At 44.9% G+C, this 21,025-nt stretch overlaps 1 protein-coding gene across 4 annotated transcripts; it reads right to left on the reverse strand.

Moving 5' to 3' along the window:
• Positions 1 to 591: 591 nt before the first annotated feature.
• dido1 (death inducer-obliterator 1) lies at positions 592 to 20,849 on the reverse strand. 4 transcript variants are annotated; one of them, XM_071917444.2, is made up of 17 exons: positions 20,777 to 20,849; positions 18,888 to 18,985; positions 18,310 to 18,428; positions 16,911 to 18,009; positions 16,146 to 16,581; positions 15,572 to 15,961; positions 12,979 to 13,204; positions 9,539 to 10,097; positions 9,236 to 9,395; positions 8,876 to 8,992; positions 8,458 to 8,565; positions 7,890 to 8,052; positions 7,225 to 7,780; positions 6,882 to 7,029; positions 6,596 to 6,685; positions 6,271 to 6,466; positions 592 to 4,734 (listed from the first exon to the last, which is right to left on the reverse strand). In XM_071917444.2, exons 3-17 carry the CDS (start codon positions 18,389 to 18,391, stop codon positions 1,187 to 1,189), a joined length of 7,878 nt encoding a protein of 2,625 aa, XP_071773545.2. In that variant the 5' UTR covers positions 18,392 to 18,428; positions 18,888 to 18,985; positions 20,777 to 20,849; the 3' UTR covers positions 592 to 1,186. The 4 variants fall into 4 exon arrangements, with proteins under 4 accessions (XP_071773545.2, XP_078139997.1, XP_078139998.1 ...); XM_078283871.1 differs by having other exon boundaries at positions 8,410 to 8,565; XM_078283872.1 differs by having other exon boundaries at positions 8,410 to 8,565; positions 18,888 to 18,982; positions 20,777 to 20,845.
• Between the last annotated feature and the right edge of the window lie 176 nt (positions 20,850 to 21,025).

Raw genomic sequence — 21,025 nt, forward strand, 5'->3', positions numbered from 1 at the left:
TTTTTATAGCCCTTTGTCAGATTTTCCCTCCTGTCATTGAGTCTGTGCCTGCCACTGTAAAGCTCCCTATATCCACCATGGTTACAGCATAAACTCTCAGGTTGGCATTTTAAGGCATTTCAGAAAATCATTTGACTTGTCCTAAGACCTCTGCTGTGCCTGCATAAATAAATGTGGATCTTTAAACCTCATTGTATGTAGGAGTGCCACTGAGGCCTCAAAGTATAAAAAAAAAAGTATTCTAGCAACCTTTATTCTTTGGCACTGACCAAATTGGTTGTCATTTCTAGATGATTTGCCTCCCATCACCCAGACTCATAGGGGCTGCTAAATTTGCTGCTGCTTGCACAACTATGAACCAGAGCATGAAAGCTAGCTAATTTCACCTGGGCCACTGATTAGTCTCAGGCCACAGAGCTATCTATTACATGACAAAAAATACAATTCTCTTCTAATGTGAAAGCACTCTGAAGCAACTGACCAGGACAGAAAGATTGTTAAGATGTTGACTGAGTGTTAATGACAGGAAAACGTCTTAATACACAACCAATTTAAATTATGTTAGACCATTACAACAGTGCCCAACAGAGATGTTGTCAAACAGGTTTAATTGGTCAAGTTTGAGTTGAAACAAAATCAAGACGTTTCAATAACAACCATCAATGTATACTGTAGATAGAGCATTTCAGTTGAAAGCTGCTGGACATATACACATACAGTTGTATTGAGCAATGGCAGCAGATCTAAGCAGTGTTGCCTTAGCTTTCACACAATTCATCCCAGATATATGGCTTATATTTTCTCTACTTAGAAAAGTATGATTAAAAACATCAGTATATACACAAATACATTCATATTTACAAAATGCAGATGATGAGTTAATCAGTTACTTTCTATGTGGTTATTGTAAAAAGAGCTTTGACAGGACAAAGGTACATGTAGTAGGACTCGGTTTTACATCCTGTACAACTTAGATGGCCTTCAGTTTTTTTTTAAACATGATAAAATAAATTTATAAACTTTTAAGTGGCAAAGAGAATACAAATATTGTCAAACATTTTGTCTAGGAGGAACACAGATCATGTGGAAACTAACCGAAATACTGTTGAAATTTACAGTGGTGATGCATACTGGTGGAGGGTCAAGGGTTTTTCATAACAGTACTCTACTGTCCAGGAAACAGAGACTAGGACATGTTTTTATCATTCTCCATCTCTGCAGCTTTATCACTCTCCTTGGAGACATCATGTTTACTCTCCTTTCTCTCCTCTCTCTTGTCTCTGCTTCTGCTCCTTTCCCGACGATCTCTGTCTTTGTCCCTGTCTTTGTCCCTGTCTCTGTCCCTCTCTCTGTCTCTGTCCCTGGCTCTGTCTTTCCCACGGTCTCGGTCTCTGCTTCGGGATCTGTCCCGTCTCCTGTCTCGCTCTCGGTCACGTTCCCGCTCCCTGTCACGTTCGCGGTCACGGATTCTTCCTCTGTCTCGATCGTAGTCTCTCCTCTCAGGCCTGTCAGGATCTCTGTCCCTGCCCCTGTCCCTTTCCCTGTCCCTGTCTCTCTCCCGGTCTCTCCTCTTGTCTGGCTCTACATCTCTGTGTCGCTCTCCCTCCGGCTCCCTGTGTCTCTCTCCCTCTCTGCCTCTGCTGCGGTCTCTCTCTCGGCTACGCTCCCTGTCCCTTTCTCTGCCTCTATCCCACTCTCGTTCTCGGCTCCAGCGCTTGCTCTGGCCCCTGTCCCAAGATGGCCTGCTGGGGTGGGGGCCCTCTCGCTCTCGGTCCCTCCGTCGGTCCTCAGACATCTCTCTCGGCCTCTCTTCGGAGAGGTGTGAGGGGCCAGGAGGCGGTTCTCGGTGCCCTCCTTCAAAGCGACTAAGGCGGTCTCCACCACGAGGCTCTGACCCCTCTCGGGTGGAGCTGCTCCTCCTTCTCATATCAGGAGAGTGGCGGCGCCAGTGATCTTCCCTGTGCAAGTCTGGACTGTGGCCTCCAATGCGACCTGGCGGAGCTATGGGGCCCTCGGGAGGGGTTGGCAGTAGTGGCCCACTGTGGCGAACAGGTCGAACCTCATCTGAGTGCCTGTCAAGGCGGTACCGCTCTGACCCTCCAAAATGCTGAGGTGGGGGGGGCCTGTTATCCTGGGAGGGAGGACCGCGATGCTCATCAAAAGATCCCCGATGTGGTGGTGAAGAGTGCGCTCTGGAGCCCCCATACTGGTTATGTGGATGGAAGTGTTGTCCGCTCATCTCCCCACTGGGAGGTGGGCCTCTTCTGTCCTCATACTGGTTAGCCAGAGGTCCCCTATATGCAGGACCCGGAAGAGGGCCCTGGTTGTCTTTATACATGTGGGTGGGAGTTTGACTCTGATGTTGGTCCATGCCCTGTTTGAAAGAGTTAGCACTGTCTTTATTATACTGATCTACAGGGCCTCGAGGTGGGTCTACCATCGGGGGTTGGGACCCATGGTCACCATACTGAGATGGCGGGGGACCCCTGGGCCCCGGGAACTGGGACGGTGGAGGGAGCCTGGTATCAAAGTGACCAGGGGGTGGCCCAGTGAAAGGTGGAAGTGGACCTCTGGATCCAGGGAAACTGAATGGCGGTGGTGGGGGACCACTGAATCTTGGTGGAGGCAAGCCGTTCTGTCCATCAAAAGCAGGAGGGGGCAGGCCTGGAGGGGGACCTTGCTGTCCAATGTGTTGCGGGGGCATGGAGGGATCAAACATTTGAGGAGGAGGAGGACCTCTCTGGCCCATTGGAGGGAACGGTGGTGGTGGTGGTCCTCTCGGTGGCATTATATTCTGGGGAGGAGGTCCAGGAGGCGGCTGCTGCTGCTGGGAGCCTCCCCACTGGTTCTGATAGGGAGGGTAGGAACCTGGAGGTGGGCCATACTGCTGGCTGCTGTCGGCTTGCATGGGGGGAGGACCACGTATAGGAGGAGGAACATGGATGGGTGGAGGGGGTCCCTGCATAGGTGGGGGGCCTGACAGTGGAGGAGGACCTTGCATGGGTGGTGGCATAGACATAGGCGGTGGCCTAATAATCAGGTTTGGTCCCTGCATTGGATGAGGTGGGGGGAAGCTGGATGGTGGGGGAATGTCAGCTGGAGGTCTGTACTCATTCTGAAAGCCTGATGTCGACATATGTGGCATGTGATGGGAATGAGTGTCACCCATCGTTGTGCTTTGAGTAAGTACCGGGATTGTGGATGTTACTGTGGAAGTGTTTGTAGAGGCATTGAAAAAGCTAGAAGAGACTGAATCTTGGCTGTTCTGCTCATACATAGAGTCCTCACCAGCTTTTAAAATACTGGCGGCATTTGGCCAAATACTGTACTTGTCCATGTCAGTTTCAGCCTTGGTTGGCTCGTCTTCCTCAGTGTTGTTAACTTCTTGCTCCTCCATGTAGTTGACCTCCATATCAGGTTCCATCTGCTCTCCTAACAAGGGAATTGACACCTCCACCTTGTCTGAATCCATGAAGGGAAGCGTCTCGCTTTTCACATCCTCTTGAGGCAGTGGTGTCTCTGGTTCTTGCAAGGAGTCTGTGTGTTCAGCTTCAGCTACTTCGGGCAACTCTGGTTCTTGAAAAGGCTGTGAGGGAGGTGTAGTGTCTGCCAATGGAACAGGCGTCTCCTCTTTCTCCTCAGGTTCATCGGTCTGTTTCCTGCTGGCTGCAGCCTGGCGAGGATCCCTGCTCTGTCGGGGGTCTCTTCTCTGGTTGATCAAAGGAGCAACCGATGAAGACTTCACCAGTTCTTCAACCTTTTTGCCAAGCTGCAGTAGCTGACTACTGGCCAGAAGGGATTTAGTAGGTTGTGTTAATACTGTGTCTGTAAGTGAGAAGGAGGTAGCAGGTGTCGCTGTGGATGGCATCTGCTGGTGAACTTGTTCTCCCCGTTTCTGCCATTTCTGATCCTCAATCTGTTTGTTGAGGTTCTCCAGGATTTTTTGTGGTTCAGTAATACATTCAGCTGTAGCCTTGGCTTGACCTGGGACTATGGTTTTGACCTCTTCAAAAATTGAGTCATCCTCTGGGTCATATGCCACATCATCGACCTCATTAGCCATCTCTTCAGGCTGCTTGGAGACCTCAGGTTCACTGACTATGTCAACAGGCTTCTTAGGCACACTGTAGCCCCTGCTGGGGTCATACTCTTCTTCTGGGTCATATGGTCGGTCATCCTCATCCTCATCCACCTGCTTTTCTTTAGAAATTTGTCCAAACTGCTGGACAATGGGATCTAGCATTGTGGCTGGTGGGACTGAGGCATCCCCACCCTGATCGGAGGGAGAGTTGGAAGCCTCAGAGTCATGCTTCTTCTTCCCAAAAAGGGTGTTGAGGATGGTCTGAAGAGGAGTGGCAGTCGCTGCCGAGGAAGCAACAGACCCGGTTGAGGATGGGGAGTCTTTGCCAGTGGCGGTAGATGTGACAGGTGCTTTGACAGAAGACAAAAAGGAAAGGACTGAGGAGGCAGTCACAGAGCTGCTTGAGGTCTCAGAGGAGCTGAGGGGAGGAGGTGACCCTGGAGGTGTTGTGCTGAAGGGAATTTCCAGGCTCTGTCGTATGCTTTTCTCTGCTTTGACTGAGGCAGATGGCTTTGGAAGGCCAATGTCATCAGCGTCTTTGGTTTGGCTCTTAGCCCGTTTCTCTTCAACTTCCAATGGAGCACCGGCCCGCTTTCTGTCCTTCTGGCAGATCAGCAGCCCCAGTAGGAGGTTGGGACGGGCTGGTTCAAGACCTATAAGATGGACAAGGAGACGAGAATCTTAGAAAACACTTGGGATGTGGGGTGCCTCACTTAATATTCAGTTATCAAGTGTAACAATCTCATAAGTAATACAATTTCGCTCATTTGTCACACTTTCTATAAAACGGTTCAAGCTGAATTCAAGAAATAGTTGTGACCCAGGGCAGAGTGTAATAAGCACACAAAGGAACATGGTGAAATGAGAGCTTATTTTAATATCCTAAAGTTGCACACAGTAACAGCCAGTAGCATATAAGGTTTTATTAGACATGGAGCCAAAGTCCTGCCCTTTCTCAAAAGAATTTCCTGCCATATGACAAAGGATCACAATAATATGATTGTGTAAGCTTTCTTCTCTACATTAACAATGCATCAGTAATCACCAACTCTGTTGGTAAATTTCAACCAAACCAAACCTTAAAACTAAAGGTATAAACCATACTGACATTAATAAATGACACAATATACAGAGCAAGATGTATACCAGTATGCCTACACCGCTGAGTGAAGTGTTGTTCTGATGAAAAAACGGAATGAAATAAAGTCTCTCTAAATGCTTAAATGACATCATTTGACTGCACACGACGTGGCAAAATTCAACTTCAAGAATAACTGCCACAATCAAGTAAACCATATATATTCCACCTATAATAAACTATTGTTATGGTTGCTCCACATCAGTCTCTGAATATCAGTTTCTGTTGTAATTCTAATTTAATGTGGTTATTACCATCCTGTTCATAGATATTTGACAAATTCAAGTTGTATAATTTCATTGTCTTCAAGCCACGGCATTAGCCCAAAAAATCAAAAACGTCAGTGTCCAATATTAGTTTTCTGAGCCACAATATTCAAGAGTGGATCCATTGTTGTTTGAGACTCTCCAAGATAGACTCCTCTGAGTACTTACCAAAACTGCCCTGGCATGTATTGTTAATAGTGGTGTAGGATCACGGTTTACAAGGTTTAGGTCAACTGTTGATTCTTGAGTCAGGAAGACATGTATATGAAGCTGTTGGTTTGATCCAGCATGGAGCAAGTTATATGAGAACAGCATGGAGGTATAAAGTGGCTGGCAAGTTAGCTCACAGCAATATATTGATCACACAAGTATTTAGTTATGATTAGGTATGAGCCAAGTCTTAAGAAACAACAGTCTGAGACTGGACTCTAAAACAGCACCAACCTGCGATGCACAACTTCCTTTATTAGAAACGTGTGATACAAAGTCAGATACACAGCAGAGTACATAGCTGGTGTTACATGTACAGAGGTGCATTACAAGGGAGAATCAACACAAGGAGTGTGTGAGTGCCCCCTATAGTACAAACCCATGAATCAAACAAGCTCTCATTTCACCCTCAGTCCAAAAACAAAGATGACCCTGAATATACTCACCGCTTGTACAAAGGCAAATTAAAATTATTTTTAATAGAAAAACAGTAACATTTGTACAATTACAAACAAATCACCACAGAGGACTCAAAGACAGACATGGTATATTGTTGTATCCCTGTGAATGCTTACCTGGCCCATCAAAGGGTAAGAGTTTGGAGGGCAGTGGGTCCTTGGCGCTCAGTGGGATGAGATAGAGGTCTTTGATGCGACGGTTGTTGTTAGCCACCACGCCAAAGCGTTTCCTGCTGCTGAAGTAAGAGAAGAGAGAGACATATGCCACCTCCTCTTCCTCTGTGGCTGGGTGGAAACGAATCAAACACAGCTCCTGTGGACACAGAGGAGAATGAGAGAGCAAGAAAGGGAAAGAGTGTGAAAGGGTGATCCAAGGACTTACTTTAACATAGTAAAAAAGTACTTAAAACATTCCTTCAAACTAAGCTTGGTCTAAACAAACCTTGGAGAGCGAGGTTTTCAGCTTCCCAACATAGTCCCACACTGTGCTTGGAGATATCCGTCCTCCAACATGAATGGTGTCTGGCAGATCCTGCACAGATCAACAACATTGTCAAGCATGTGTTCCCCAAAATGTTGTATTCAAGTATGAATACACAATACAACATAATTGGAAATTAACTGTCAGCCTAAAATTTTAAGTTTCATTCCTCTGATTAGCAAATTAAATTTGTTTTTAAATGACAACTATGACCACAAAGTGTATGTTTACAGACAAAATTACTAACCTCCTTCAGATATTCAAAGGATCCTGAGACCAGGTAAGCCTTAGTAACAAACTTAGCCACAGACTGCATGTTGATAAATCCTTTCCAAATCTTCTCCTGACCATGGAGGAAGATTGCTGTCTCACCCTCAGGAGGCGGCTCTGATGTACTGTAAAAACAAAAGCAGCATCGTTTAACACAGGTTTGCAAGTATATAAGTATATAAACTTCTCAAGCCAACGTGCTGAACTAAGCTAGTCACTGCTTTATATCAAAAGCCATGTCTCATACCCCCATCAGATGTACACATCTAGGTTATCATATGAATTAATGACATTTTAAGAATATTGACAAGATTGAGCACCTAGTTTTTGCTGGTTTAGACACGGTCATTGAAGGTGGAGGAGCTGGTGGCATCGGTAGGGGTCCCTTGGGTCCGACCTCCACTGGAGCAGCAACTGGGGCGGAGGGTGGTTCTGCTGAGATGGGCATCACTGTGGGCGTTTCTGGGACAGCGTGGGTGACAGTCACTACAGAGCTGTGCCTGGCCATACGAGGGTCTCTGCGGGTGATGCTGACAGAGGAGACAGTGGGGATGGGGACGGGTGCAGGGGCCTGGGCTGGGGGCGCCAGACTGCTCGGGTCCTCCTGATAGAGCTGAGGCTGGGACTCTGGGACAGGCGCTTCCATGCTGGGCTGGTAGGCTGGAGGGATCTGGTGCTGGTAAACCAGGGGGTCTTGGTGCTGATAGACTTGGGGCACCTGCTGCTGGTAGGCTGTGGGGACCTGTGGCTGGTAGACAGGAGGGGCATCGCCTGACGAAGATCTGGATGAACGCAGCTCTTGTCTGGGCGGCTTAGCCTCTGGCTTCTTGGTCAGTTTGGCTTTCTTAGCTGCTGGCTCATCTTCTGTCTTCTGACCTGGAGGGAGAGGTTGGGAGAAGACATTGGTAAGGTCATTTGTTGTAACACAAATCATTTTTGTTAGAGATGAAATCGTCCTCACACTTCATGGCAGCCTCTCATTTACCTGCACAGATTTTGCAGTTGAGGTCAAAGAGATGAGTCCTGTGTTCAGCAGTGGTGTCCTTGAGCATGGTGTTGAAAATGTCTGGCATGCTGCTGCCACTGTTCCCCTCTACAGCGGAGGCCTGAGCTGAGACTGAAGGAGTGGAACTGGACTCGTCTTGGTCCTGTGGACATTGGAGAAGGAGGGTCTCATAGTCAAATCTAACTGACTTAGATGAACTTGCAACAGACAATAACAAAGTGTAAAATTCCACAGGCATTATGATCTGCACCGCTGTATTTTGTGTCAAGTGGGTGTAAGTGGGATTAGTGCCTATTAATGAGGAAGATAGTGGTAAGCTGCAGAAAAGAGGACACCATGTTGAAGAATAGGACAGCAGGCAAGTAACGAATCTGTACAATCCCTAACTACTGTTTTCACTCTAAATAGCCAGTGATTTTGGATTTTGTGCATTGAGTACCCCGTGCAAAGTGAAAAGGAAACGTGAATGCCAAAGAAAGAAGAGCATGCGACCACTTACTGCAGCAGAAGCCATGCGAGTAGATGGAGAAGTGGCAGAAATACATACATCTCCGTCAGATGTTGGTGGAGCATCCTCCACATCTGTGTTATGGGGGCCAGACTCACGCCTGTTGCCCAATTTGGACTGTCCTGAATGGGCTCTGGCAGTCTGGGCCTAGGGAAGACAACAACCATGATATCCATTGCAACCTTGTGCATTCTGTGGAACATAGTTACTTTACTCCAACCTGTGTCCCTGATTCCTTAGTTGTTTAAATGTGTTTATTTAATGCATCATATATATTTGTCTGTTGTAAGTATGTGCTTTTTGTGTTTTGCTGCACGAAAAGTTGGCCATTTGGAACAAATAAAGTCTTGAGCTTATCATTTATCCAACTGTTTGGAAAAGAAGTCACACTGTTCCGTATAATTTTACTAAGCGCTTGGTTCATACTGGTGTTGAATTGAAGAGGAGCAACATGTACCTCAGTAGGGTCAGGCTTCCTCCACTCAGAGATTTCTTTGGAAAGCAGCTCTTCAGCACTAAGTCTCACCAGTCTGAAGGGACTAACCTCGCCCCCCACCACCCTGTAGAACAAGCCCTGAGACAAACATAGCACACAGTCATTCGCCATCACAGGATGAGGTACATCACGTAACATCAACTAACCAAAGCTCATCATCACTAGAACAAGCTGCACTCATCATCACCCTCACATACACAAAACACAAATTCATAAACACAAAAAAAAGATTTGTACTTTGAGAATTACCTTTTGCACACATAAGTACAACAGTATCACACCAATAACTACACAAATTATTTCAAGTTTACACTGACTCACTTTGTTTTTAGGATCCTTCAGGTTGAACATGAGGGACCTGTATTTGTTCTTGTACTTGCTGTCAGTGTTAAGGCACAGGTTGAACATCTCCTTCTCAATGGCAACAGCCAGCCTTCCCACCTCACTCTCTGTCATCTTCAGATCATCACTGTCACTCACCCTGATGGTAAAAACACAGATAGTAGAGCTTGTTATTCAAAGGTGTTTTAACACTAACTCAGTTACATTATTCTAAAATCAACTGAAATACCACCAATGCATACAAAGGATTGTATGTGACAATATATTTTCAGGGACACTGACCTCTTGTAGAGGATGTCGGTGAGCGAGCGGCGGATGTTCTGTCTCATCTGGTTGTTGGGTGGAGGCATGGGGGACATGGGGGGAGCCGAAGCTGCCGGCTGGGGAGGTCTGGAGGAGGAAGACTGGTTGGAGGGAGCGGAGGAAACTGGAGAAGACGGGACTCTGGAGGACGAGGAGGACTGACTGTGGGACGGAGTGTCCTTTTGCTGCGGCTGCTTCTTAGGAATGGTGAAGGTGGACTTGGTGACTCTCAGCGCTCCTGTGATGTGGACAGGACCTGGAGGGAAGGGAGACGGGGCAGGGCTAGGCGACGGGCCTGGTTTCTTGGGCTTCGCTGCCGTTTTACTGGGGGGTGTGGCGGGTTTCCTGGACGACTTCGAGCTGGCGGCTTGAGGGGAAGGCTTCTTGCCCTTTGGGGTAGCCTTGGCTCCTTTAGCGCCTGGGGACTTCTTGTTTCCTTTGACTGGCGTTGCGGAGGCTGGGGAGGCCTTCTCAGCAGCAGGGGCTGGTTCCTTCTCCTTCTGCTCCTTCTCACTCTGCTTCTCCTCTTTGGGAGGGGCTGAAAATCAACAAGAAGATCAAACATTTTAAAAAAAATAAGCATGCCAGTCATTTGCAATTTATCAATAGATCTGACATTACATAGTATGAGGACATAGCAGTAACAATAAGGCTGGAGTAACACTATGTATGTATGATGTATGAATCAGACAGTAAAATATTATGACTAAATAGCACAACAGATTTTTGAAAACATGACAACCATTTTCAGGTTCATAGCTGATAAAACAGCCGGTGATCATAACAAATGTAAACAAAGGAGTAAAATATACAAATTCTGAGGACCTCCTTCACTAGATCCAGGAATCAATATAATATTATAAATAATGACATTCACAAACTTATTTTCATGTGCACACATACAACCCAGTGTAACAAACATTTTAAAATAAAAACAAAGTTGACAACTGGGCAGGTGCACAGTCCCTGTTTATTTGTAGCAGTGGATGGCAGATACATTGTGCTGTTGGTGCAGCTTTGACCCCCGCCTCCCTCCCCTCCCCTCCCCTCCCCCGCATCAAATGGTGGCAATCATCCTCACACAGAGGACAAATGTAGGCTATCCACAAAAGGAATGCCCCACATGGCAGCTTGATTCTCAATACCCATAGGTCTGTGCAGGAGGGGGGGGGGTGTTGATCCACAAGTGTCTCCTGTAGACCCCACCTCAAGTACAAACTGCACAGCTAATTGTCAGGCTACACAAACACAATCAGTTCCTTCCTAAGCTACAGCATTAGCAAGTTCACTCACTTGGACTTGACAGACAAGCAGACATAGTGGCTATGAAAGCCTAAATTCTGTGTGTATCAAAGTATAGGCAAAAAGACATTTGAGAACTTTAAATGAGTTGGTGTTACTTACTGATGACACAGCTTACCCAGTCTGAAACTACTGCGTAAATCTAAACATCAAGATTCCTTCATGACCATCTCCACTTCAGCTACAAATGCTAATCACTGCTGACCCTGTTAAATAATGAGCTCTGACCACAAAAGAGTCTCACCATGGAGCCATCCATTTGCATACCTTATGCAATTATGCAGGAAGTATGTTGCTTCAAAAACATTAAGGCGAAAATACAGAACCATATTTCTAATTTCTAATACCAAAATAAACAAATATGAATTAATCCATAATACCACAATTATCTGCTTAGGCTTTTTGTCAGTATCTCTCAACTTGTAATCTGCAGATGTTAATACTAATAGTTATGTCCAGGTTCAAAATTGCTGTATAAGCATAAACCCCACTTAAAAAAAATCACACCTCTCCAATATGAAAAAAGCAGAATCATTTTGAGTAGAGGAGCACTGTATTAAGACCCAAAAGCAGCCAAGCATGCATTTTCTTAACGTCATAGATCACCCTTCAAAATGTCAATCACAATGTAAGCAAAATATGGGGCTATGACAGAGCAAATCAGTGAGCCATATTTCCTCTAACTGCTAAAAATATCACACACATATATCATGGTGGACAGTGATCTGCTGAACTGACAGGATGAATTTCCTGTGGATCAAAACGTGCTGTCTTATCAATGCATTGCTTAACAATGCCCTCAATAAACTCTTATGACAAGGAAAAGAAACTAAGAACTGAAAAATTCCTCATTTCTTAGCAACACACTTCCCCCTCAGCATATATCAAGCAAATCTCATCAAGTGTAAAATGTGTGCAAAACAACTTCAAGCATGGGTCTCCCTCTTCTAGGTTTGTGTGCATTGCCCTGGTCTTCAACTTCCATCTTCTGCGGCAGTCTTTCTGAACTTCACTGCAGTATCTCCAGGTGGTGTGGTCTGGTCTCTGTGGCAGAAGTAATTTCTCTCCTATCCCGGCTGTTCACCGTCTGGGGCCTCTGGAGCGTCACATCTCCTTGGTGTGTGTGTGGATCAATGGTATATGCTTGTTTGACTTGAACTGGTCAGGACATCCTACAGCAAGCCGACACTGCTCACATAATCAATCGAGGCATCCAAAAATCTGTCGTATCACCTTTTATTTTAAAGCCAGTATCCCACGGGCAGTGATGCATCACATTCAATAAGAAGCAAAAAATATTAAAAAGGTCAGCCTGTTACCCACAAAATTAAGGGTAAAACACAGGGTTGTGCTTAACAGGTTTATGACTGCAGTTACCAGCTCAACGTGAGCTATAATCACTTTATAGGTTCCTGTAAACCTAGAGGGAAAAAGTCTGAGACCTACCTGCTGGAGAGGAGGAGAGACGGACCTTTTTTGAGACCGACAGCAGAGGTGATGAAACCAGGATGTTGAGACTCGCACAGGCAAATAAAGCAGGTAATTTGACCCCCACACACACACTCACACACACGCATGAACAGGAGCACTGCTACATTCATTGCATCCATACATTTTATGGTAAGGCATTATAATAAGCAGAGAGCTGTAATCTGAAAAGATAATTGCCCTCCATTTATCTGTGCACGTGTTCCTTTATAGGTTTTCACCCAAGGCCGTCAGTTTTAAGCATGAGATTTAAAATAAATCTATTCTGGATTACTGAATACTTACCTAAACCCACATTTAATACTTACCTGTTCCACAGCTGTGCATATTTCATTGAGTAACAAATAACTTTTACATTATCAAACTCACAACACTTTGCAAATCATTAAAATCTGATGTCAGAATGTGTTCATCTCCAGAGGATTCTTGTTCTTCCCCATATATTTGGATAATCTCTAAAGTATTATGTTAGCATGACAAGAACCACATTTATAATGGAAAGCGACAATGTGGTTTCAACAACAGCCCAATGCATAACTGATTTGCTGTGCTCGCTTGAGAACCCCCTAGTGTGAAGAGATAGGTAATGGTTAGGACTGACTTATCAAGACCTTCAAAGAGATACATACACTTTTTGTTTAACACTGTTGGTGATATGGGTGTAGTCTTTTCTGGCGTTACTGCATTGTAATTATGGTCGCTGGACCAGGACGCAGCGGCTGGTGGCGGCGGATGTTCCACGGCGTGCTCATCTTCGTCATCGTTGTCCAGATCAGGATCGTCATCTTCCTCACTGTCCGACTCATCCTCCTCCACGGACTTCTTACTTGTCTTCTTCCCACCAGCGGCGCTCCTCTGGGTGGACGGACAGAGACACACACATTCAGTCAGTTCAATAACAGCGCTCAGGAAGGTCTCCACAATTTAATGTGGAGTATCGTTCAATCAAATCAAAACAATGGCCCTGTATCAAACACTGCTCTACACACACACACACACACACACACACACACACACACACACACACACACACACACACACAGGTGGCGTCTAAACTTCAGCAAACTTTTACATATTTCTATGAAAAATGTGTCATTATTTTGGACAGTAAATTATTCTTGGCAGGAATTTTTTTAAGTTTACCTGCCTTGGGCAGGTGAGCCAAAAAGTTAATATCAGACACTGCCTACAGCACATCCACAAGTTTTGACATGAGACAATGGGAGCAGCCAGTTACCATTTGTTAAGCAATGCCACTTCAAGTACAAGTGGAGCACAAGTATTTTTGTTTTTAAATAAGTGCAAATTCTTCTGACCCATTATTTTATCAGAGTTAGGGTTTGAGTTCTTGTGACATGCGCAATATTAGTAACAGGCTGGGGGTGCAGCCAATTTCTTAAAAACTAAAACACTGAAAAGAACTAGAGTGGGATCTATCCCCATCATAGTGGGGCTGTTCTCTTGTCACCCACCAACCTACCCAAACTTAACTATAAAGCAATGTAATAATTCATGACATGATTGAAATATGCTAACCAATGAAAAAAGGGGACCTCCCCTCTCCATTATGGATAACACATTTAAGCTGTGGGTAGCTTATGGCATTGCATCAGTAAGAGATGTATATATTGATGGTCACTTTGCACAATTTGAAAAACTCTTAATTATCTAGATCACACTTCTTCGGGTATCTTAAAATTTGTGACTGTATTAGGAAAACAACCCGGGTTTTGAGGAATATGCACATTTTACATTAAATTCCTCATGCGATCACCTTATGGATTGGGCCTAATTTCCCTCCTCTGGTGCTCTTTGTGAGTGTGACTATCTCGTCACATAATATTAAGATGACATGAAAGACAGATCTAGGTCTCTCAGATGAGCTCTGGAGCCACTGCCTACAACACATATCCAAATGTTCAATTAGCACAAGACACACATACCCAGTTTAAAATCCTACACGGTTTACATATTAGCAAGTCTAAACTGTATGTTTCCTAGCATATCCCCAGTCTGTGATAAATGTCAGATGGAGGAGCACACCTTGTGTCATCATTATGAGTCATGTCTCAAACTTCAGAGTTAGTCAGAGATCATTGAGGTGGTTTTGACTGCAAGTCGGCTTGAACCAGATCCACTTCTTATCATTTTGGGACACTCAGAAGAGCTACTAAGGGAAGCTAAAATGGATCAGCATATCATTCTGTTCTGTATTGCCAAGAAACTGTTCTTGTCATTTCATAAGAAAGAGACTGTCCCTTCTTTACAAACATGGGTGACTGAGATAGCAAACAAACTGAATCAACAGAATTTGATACGACTTGAAAGCCTTTCTTTGAACTCCTGAAAACACTATTGTTCAGAATATGGTTGCGTTGTCTTCTGGAGACCCCTGAATGTACTATTCTTACAACTCATACTGTATTACCTGCTGTCAAGACTAGACCGGTTCTACACACATCCTCTTTATATGCATCCTTGATGTTTTACTTTGTTTGCTCCCGGTATGGGGTGGGGGTGGGAAGTGGGGGACAACACAAAATAATGAATGCTGTGGTGTATACTTTGATATATTCCTGTGACAGATGTGACATCATAACCTGGTGTTCAATAAAACCTGGATAAAGAATGGGATCTATACAATTGGTTTCTTAAAATCCCAGGTGTCGTAATATTTAGATGAATGAATTTCATAATTTCAGCCAATGACAAAAAGTACAGTTCTATTGTTGGTCAGCAGCTAAACAAAAACTCCATCCAACACGCAAGTCATATCTAAACTCCTGTGCTGCCTACTGAACATCTATTTTATATAAATGATTGTGTTAAGATTTAGGTCATTCAGAAAGGATGGTAAGGAACTTGTCTTCCAGAGAAACTCCACGCCAGAGGCTTCTATGCAACTGCTGTCTAGTCAAGCTGGCAATGAACACAAATTCAGCAGACAAAGAACAACAAAAATCTGAGACATATGTTTCCCAATATGGTTGAGAAATTAGATCATAGGTCCAACATTTACAATACTGTAACACAGGTTGTTTGGCAATCATATATACACACACATAATTCTATTAAGTAGTTTTCCAATGCAATTACTGACGATTATTATATCTTATTACAATCTAGTGTACTACACTGCACAACTTTCGTCATTAAATGAAAGGTATGAACATCTTTGCTACAAAGACAGGCAAAGGCATCGTGTCATCTGCCCCGTGTTACCTTGGGTGTAGACTTGGCCTTCTGAGCCTTGGTCTTCTCCTTGTCCTTCTGCTTGGGCTCTTTGACATCAGTGATGGACTTCATGGCCGCGGCAGCATGCCTCAGGATACAGTCGTTGCCACAGTAGACAGAGTCTGGCTGGGCGTTGTTCTCACAGCCAGGCCCGATGCATTTGGGAAGGGAAGACTCCACAGCTTTCTGCACCATCTTCTCCTGCACCTTGGGAACCACCTTCTGCTCCACTGTTGGCGTCGTTTTCAGCTCCACGTTTGATGCCACTTTCTGCTCTGCGTTTGGTGCTGCGTTCTGCTGCACTTTGGATGTCATCTTCTGTTCCACGGTTGGTGTTGACTTCTGACCTGCTTTCTGTTCCGCTGTCTGCTGTAGTGCCTGCTCAAAGTCAGTACACAAGAAAGTTAAAATCCAACGATGTGCAATACAATTTTGCAACATAGAAATATTTGACCACAGAGCACTGTGCACTACAATTCATCAGATGGTGATTTAATAGCCTGGCTCATTGAAAACTGAATTAGTGAGAGCATTCAAGTTGTGATCAGTCACAAGGACCTACCGGCTGAAAGATCTTTATCTTCTTCTTCCCGGTTGGATTAGTGGCTTTCTCTATCCTGCCTTTGATGCCCAGATCATCTCCTCCCCTCTCTTCTGTTCCGGTGGATGTTAAGGGTGAGGGGGCTGCCACAGACTGACTGGCTGATGGGCTGGGGTCTGCTCCTCTGGGGTCAGTTATCATGGCAGCAGCAGAAGCAGCGGCAGTAGGAATAGCAGCAGCAAAAGCAACAGCTGTAGCATCGGCTCTGGGCTTCCCGATCTCTGCGCCTGCAGTCAGGGCAGTTGTGGCAGGCCTGACCACCTGGTTTTTCTTGGCGGTGCAGTTGGGACAGATGTAGTCTTCCCCGTTTCTCTCCATCAGGCGCCCTCGGGCCTCAGTGATGCCTACACAGTCTCCATGGAACCACTCTTCACAGCGGTCACAGCATATCATGAACCTGGAGAGCACAGGACAGTTTTAGTGGCACCCTCCAACCAAAGCTCAGCAAAAACTTTCTGTGTGGCTAACCTCATACTTTCAAACTTAAGAGATCACAAGACAAAGTGGAATCAGACAGTGGTAGTACTTCTGTATACTTATGTGCTATCAGCTTGACAAGAAGGAGGAGTCATAAGATGAAACTTAAAATGTTTGATGTTCAATGAAGAGCAAGTCTGTCAGGCTCGACCATCATTTACACCTTTCAAGTACACAATGAGGGTAATTCTGATCCTAATGATTACAAAATAGAATGAAGAAACAACTTAAAACATAGACAAAACATACCGTTTGTTGTGTTTCTGGCGACAGATGCAGTACAGTGCATTAGGGTCATATCCTCCATCATCAGACTCAATGGATGAGGAGGACGTAGAAGTCGAAGAGTCATTCTCATCTTCATCTTCATCTTCATCTTCTGTGAGGGACTTACGGGTCTTTGCTGCAGCTTGGATTATTTTAGGCTTGATTTCCCTCTTGACAGGAATGGCGACCTTACTGGCAGGAGTAGGGACTTTATTAATAGGGGTAGTGTTCTTATTGGCCGCCTTCTTTTTATTGGCATAAGTTCTTATTGGTCCACGCTTTACAAAAGTCGCTGGAGGCTTCTCTTTGCTCTCCTCCTCGTTCTCGTCGTCCGTCTCCTTTTTTGGCTCCACTTTGTCGTTTTCATCTTCTTGCTCTTTCTTCTCCTCCTCCAAAACGTCTTTGTTCTCAAAGTCCTGCTCTGGCTGGGGCTGCGCTGAATTCCCGCACCCTACTTCTTCTGGACTGGTGTCCTTCTTTTCGTCATCTTTTTTCTCCTCATCGTTGTCCTGTGACTGGGGCTTCTTGGCAGCATCTTCACTGCCGTCCTCCTCCTCGTTCTCGGAACTTCCATCATCTTTGAGCATCCCTCCACCTCCTCGGGTCTGTCTGCCACCTCGCGTGTTCCCAGGGGTCTGCTTCCTGGTACCACTCCTTGTCCTCCTCTCGGGGGACTCCGCCTTGTCGTCTACAGCCTTCGTGTCCGTGTTACCATCGAAGCTGGCCTCTGAGGCAGTCTCTGCGTCAGTCGGGGTTTGGGAAGGGGGGTCTCCACTCTCCAAGCTGGGAGGGGCGCTCTTTCTTGACCCTCTCTTTGTGGTGGAGAGGAACTCCTCCAGTTTGTCAGTGCGCTTGGACTGCCTGCCGCTACGGCGTACAGGACAGCGGTTTTCTTGGCTGTCAGTGGTTGTTTCTCCTGGCATCTCTCTCTTTGCGATGGTGGTCTGACGGAATCCCCAAGTCTTCTTCACTTCACTTCTGGCTTTAGGAGATTTATCTGACACCTCTAGCTTCTCTTCAGCAGCATTCTCATCTTGTGGTTGAAACGGTTCCTTCCCCTCTTTATCCTCTTCTGCAACAGCTGTTGACAGAATCACAGATGGTCAAGGGCAAATAATTCTAACCTGCGATCACCACAGTGTGACTCCACATCACTGCTAAGAAATTAATGATTACTCTGTGATCATGCATCCATTTGACATGAGACAAGATGAGATGTTAAAAAGTTGCTTGACTTGGATTATGACATTTCACTTACCCTGACCCTTCACCCAATTTCAAAATCATTGAAAAGCATAGGACCTGACACTGTAGCTGTGCCCAATATCACTACAACATCCCACCCCTCACCGATAAGGGAAAAGAAGCTCGTTCAAGGTACCTTGAGAGCAGCTATCCATAGGGTCCTGGCTCTGCTCTGGCTCAGGAGCTAGAGAGAGCTCAGGGCTCACATTCTCCTCCATAGATGATGGAGTCAATCACTACTTTCAAAATGAATGTCTACAGTTAAGAGAAGAGCACAAGAGACCAGCTATGAGTCACTCTTTTCAGTTCATATCATTTAATTACAACTATGGTGGTTCCCAGGCTTCTACAGATGGAGCAGTGCTAGGAAAGCATTGCTGCATGTCTTCAGATTTCAAACATGATGTCGCTTCTCCTTCATTCTCACTCGACCATAAATATTATTTATTTACAGTCACCTCAGAAGCCGAAGCCATTACTTGGGAGAAAGAAATCTGGGTAAAGAGAACACCCTTAACACATGCAACACTAAGGCTACGGATTAAAATCTCATCAAGTCTAACTCATTCACGTGTCAGTATTTTTGAATTGCAGCTCAACAGTCTATGATGCAAATGAAAGTATTGGCAGATGTCCTGCAATTGGTTGGGATTTTCCAGGGCCAAAACTTGCTGTTCTTTAATATCAAACAATCAAAATCGCCTGTGTCCGTACCTGCAGTTCAGTAGCGATGGATAACCGAGTGCTTCTTCAAACAAAACAAAGGCTTCGCAGCAGTAATCATCAGTCTTAGTACAAGGTCACTAGATCTGCTGGATGGAAGAAAATAAAGGTTAGGACCAAAGCATGTAACCTGCAGACAGGACAAGATGCAACTACAGCATGTATTCAATAACTCACAGCAAGACAAAAAATATTGACTTAGTCTAAATTTTAAAGCAAATCAGATTATGTACAAATTTATTTTACTCATGCATATTAAAGATATAGGTATATGTATTGACTGGAAACTTTATCAATTCCCCATCCATAGTACGAAAGTTTGAACTTGACATGATGAAAAAACACACAAACCACCAAAACACCACACATTAAGGATTTAGAGGTGAAATAAAGTCAACTTCAATCACTAAAAATTCAACCTTGGTGACTGTCATCAACTGCAGCAATGGCTGCATTATTATTATGATTATGTAAAGCAGAAAAAAATCCAATCCAAACATGAGCAGTGACATTGCTCGCTTTGACCAGACACACCATGAGGGAATTGTTTGCGACCCTAATAATTTTAACAGATCAAAATAAGACACACATAAACATAATTTGGCCTGCTGAATAATTTAAACCAGGTCAGTGCGTTTGTATACCATCTATGTCCCTAACATTTCACTGCATCATCAATCATTCAAATATGTTTTTGAATGGAGGCATGCACAAGTCTTGCACACTGCAGCGTCAACGATGTAAAAAAAAAAGAAAGAAAGAAAAATCGTCCAACCAGAGACAAAAACAAAGAAACAGCGACTAAAAGGTATTTCTCCAATGACGTGCCTGTGGTCACGACACCCTGCCACGTGAATAAATTGTTGCCAAGGAAGTGTGGGAGGGGCCCGATGGATGAGGCTCAAATATAAGATCGTTGAAGAATGTTGGTATATTTGACCAAACGATGAAATCAAAGCTTAACGGCATGAAGACTGTGGGAGACTTTTGTATATTGATGGTGCGGTGATTAGCACAGACGAACTGAGGCACAATCCGTTACTGGCAGCCGTTACTCTGCGAAGGAGGCTGCACGCGGCCTTGTTGCGCATGGTCTAAAAACTCAGTATTCCGTATTACCGCCATATTAACGCTAACACAGCTGTGTTAACTGAAGTTAGCTGCAAAGATGTACATCACACAGCTGGACTCTATTGAGAAGATCGCAGAACAAAACTATGACCAGAGACTTCTGTAACCTCAGTTCCCGCACATCCGACACAGCCAATGGTGGCCGCATAGCTAACGCTATGCCACTAACGGCTACCTCTCACCTGACAACTAGCTAAACCAAAAACTATGCTGAAACAGATTGTGTGAGATTATTATTAGCAATGAGCGGTGCATGTTTGACGAATCGGTGTGTACCGTTAAGTAAGCCTTTCCACATTTTTCTAATCGTCTTCCAACAACGAAGCATCGAGGTTTACAAAACGTGCACGTCGACCAAACCTGGCTAACGCTATTAGCCGCCATGAGCAAGAGAATGCAACTCAGCCTGACAGCAAACCCTAGCTAGAGATATTAGCCATTACATTTACATTACTAAAATTAAAAATAAAGAAACTCTGCCGAAAGCCGAGCCGGAAACGAGTTAATACCACACCTTTATGTTGTAGCAAGACTCTAGGCAGTGTGGCTGGCTAGAGTCAAGTGAATTAGCTAGCGCAGTTAAGCTGTAAACAAGGTTACGCTAGCTTGTAGCTAACGTTAGCATCATGTTCAACCTTGTCTCGGGCACTTAGACTATTATTTTGTTCTGCCCCTGCGAGGAGAAAACTGAGGAACTAGTAAATTCAACATTACACTACTGAATTGTTCGATTGTTGTATTTCACCCACCTACAAGCCAGAACTACCGATGATATGTCCTCGCTATTTGGTCGGTCAATCCTCCATTTTCCATTCCCGCTGGCTGCTGGAGCTAACTGACTGCGGCAGATGGCTGACTGTTTACTGGACAGACTGAATGTAGCCACAGCGCTCCCATTGGCCAGGCGGAGAAGTGCAGCAGGAAATGCTTCTTCTTCTTCTTTTAGTTTTGAGGTGGTTGACAAAGCAGGAAATGCCGAGGGCTTTGCTGGTACAGAG

This window comes from Centroberyx gerrardi, chromosome 5 (assembly GCF_048128805.1).
Source record: "Centroberyx gerrardi isolate f3 chromosome 5, fCenGer3.hap1.cur.20231027, whole genome shotgun sequence".
Classification (NCBI taxonomy): Eukaryota; Metazoa; Chordata; class Actinopteri; order Beryciformes; family Berycidae; genus Centroberyx; species Centroberyx gerrardi.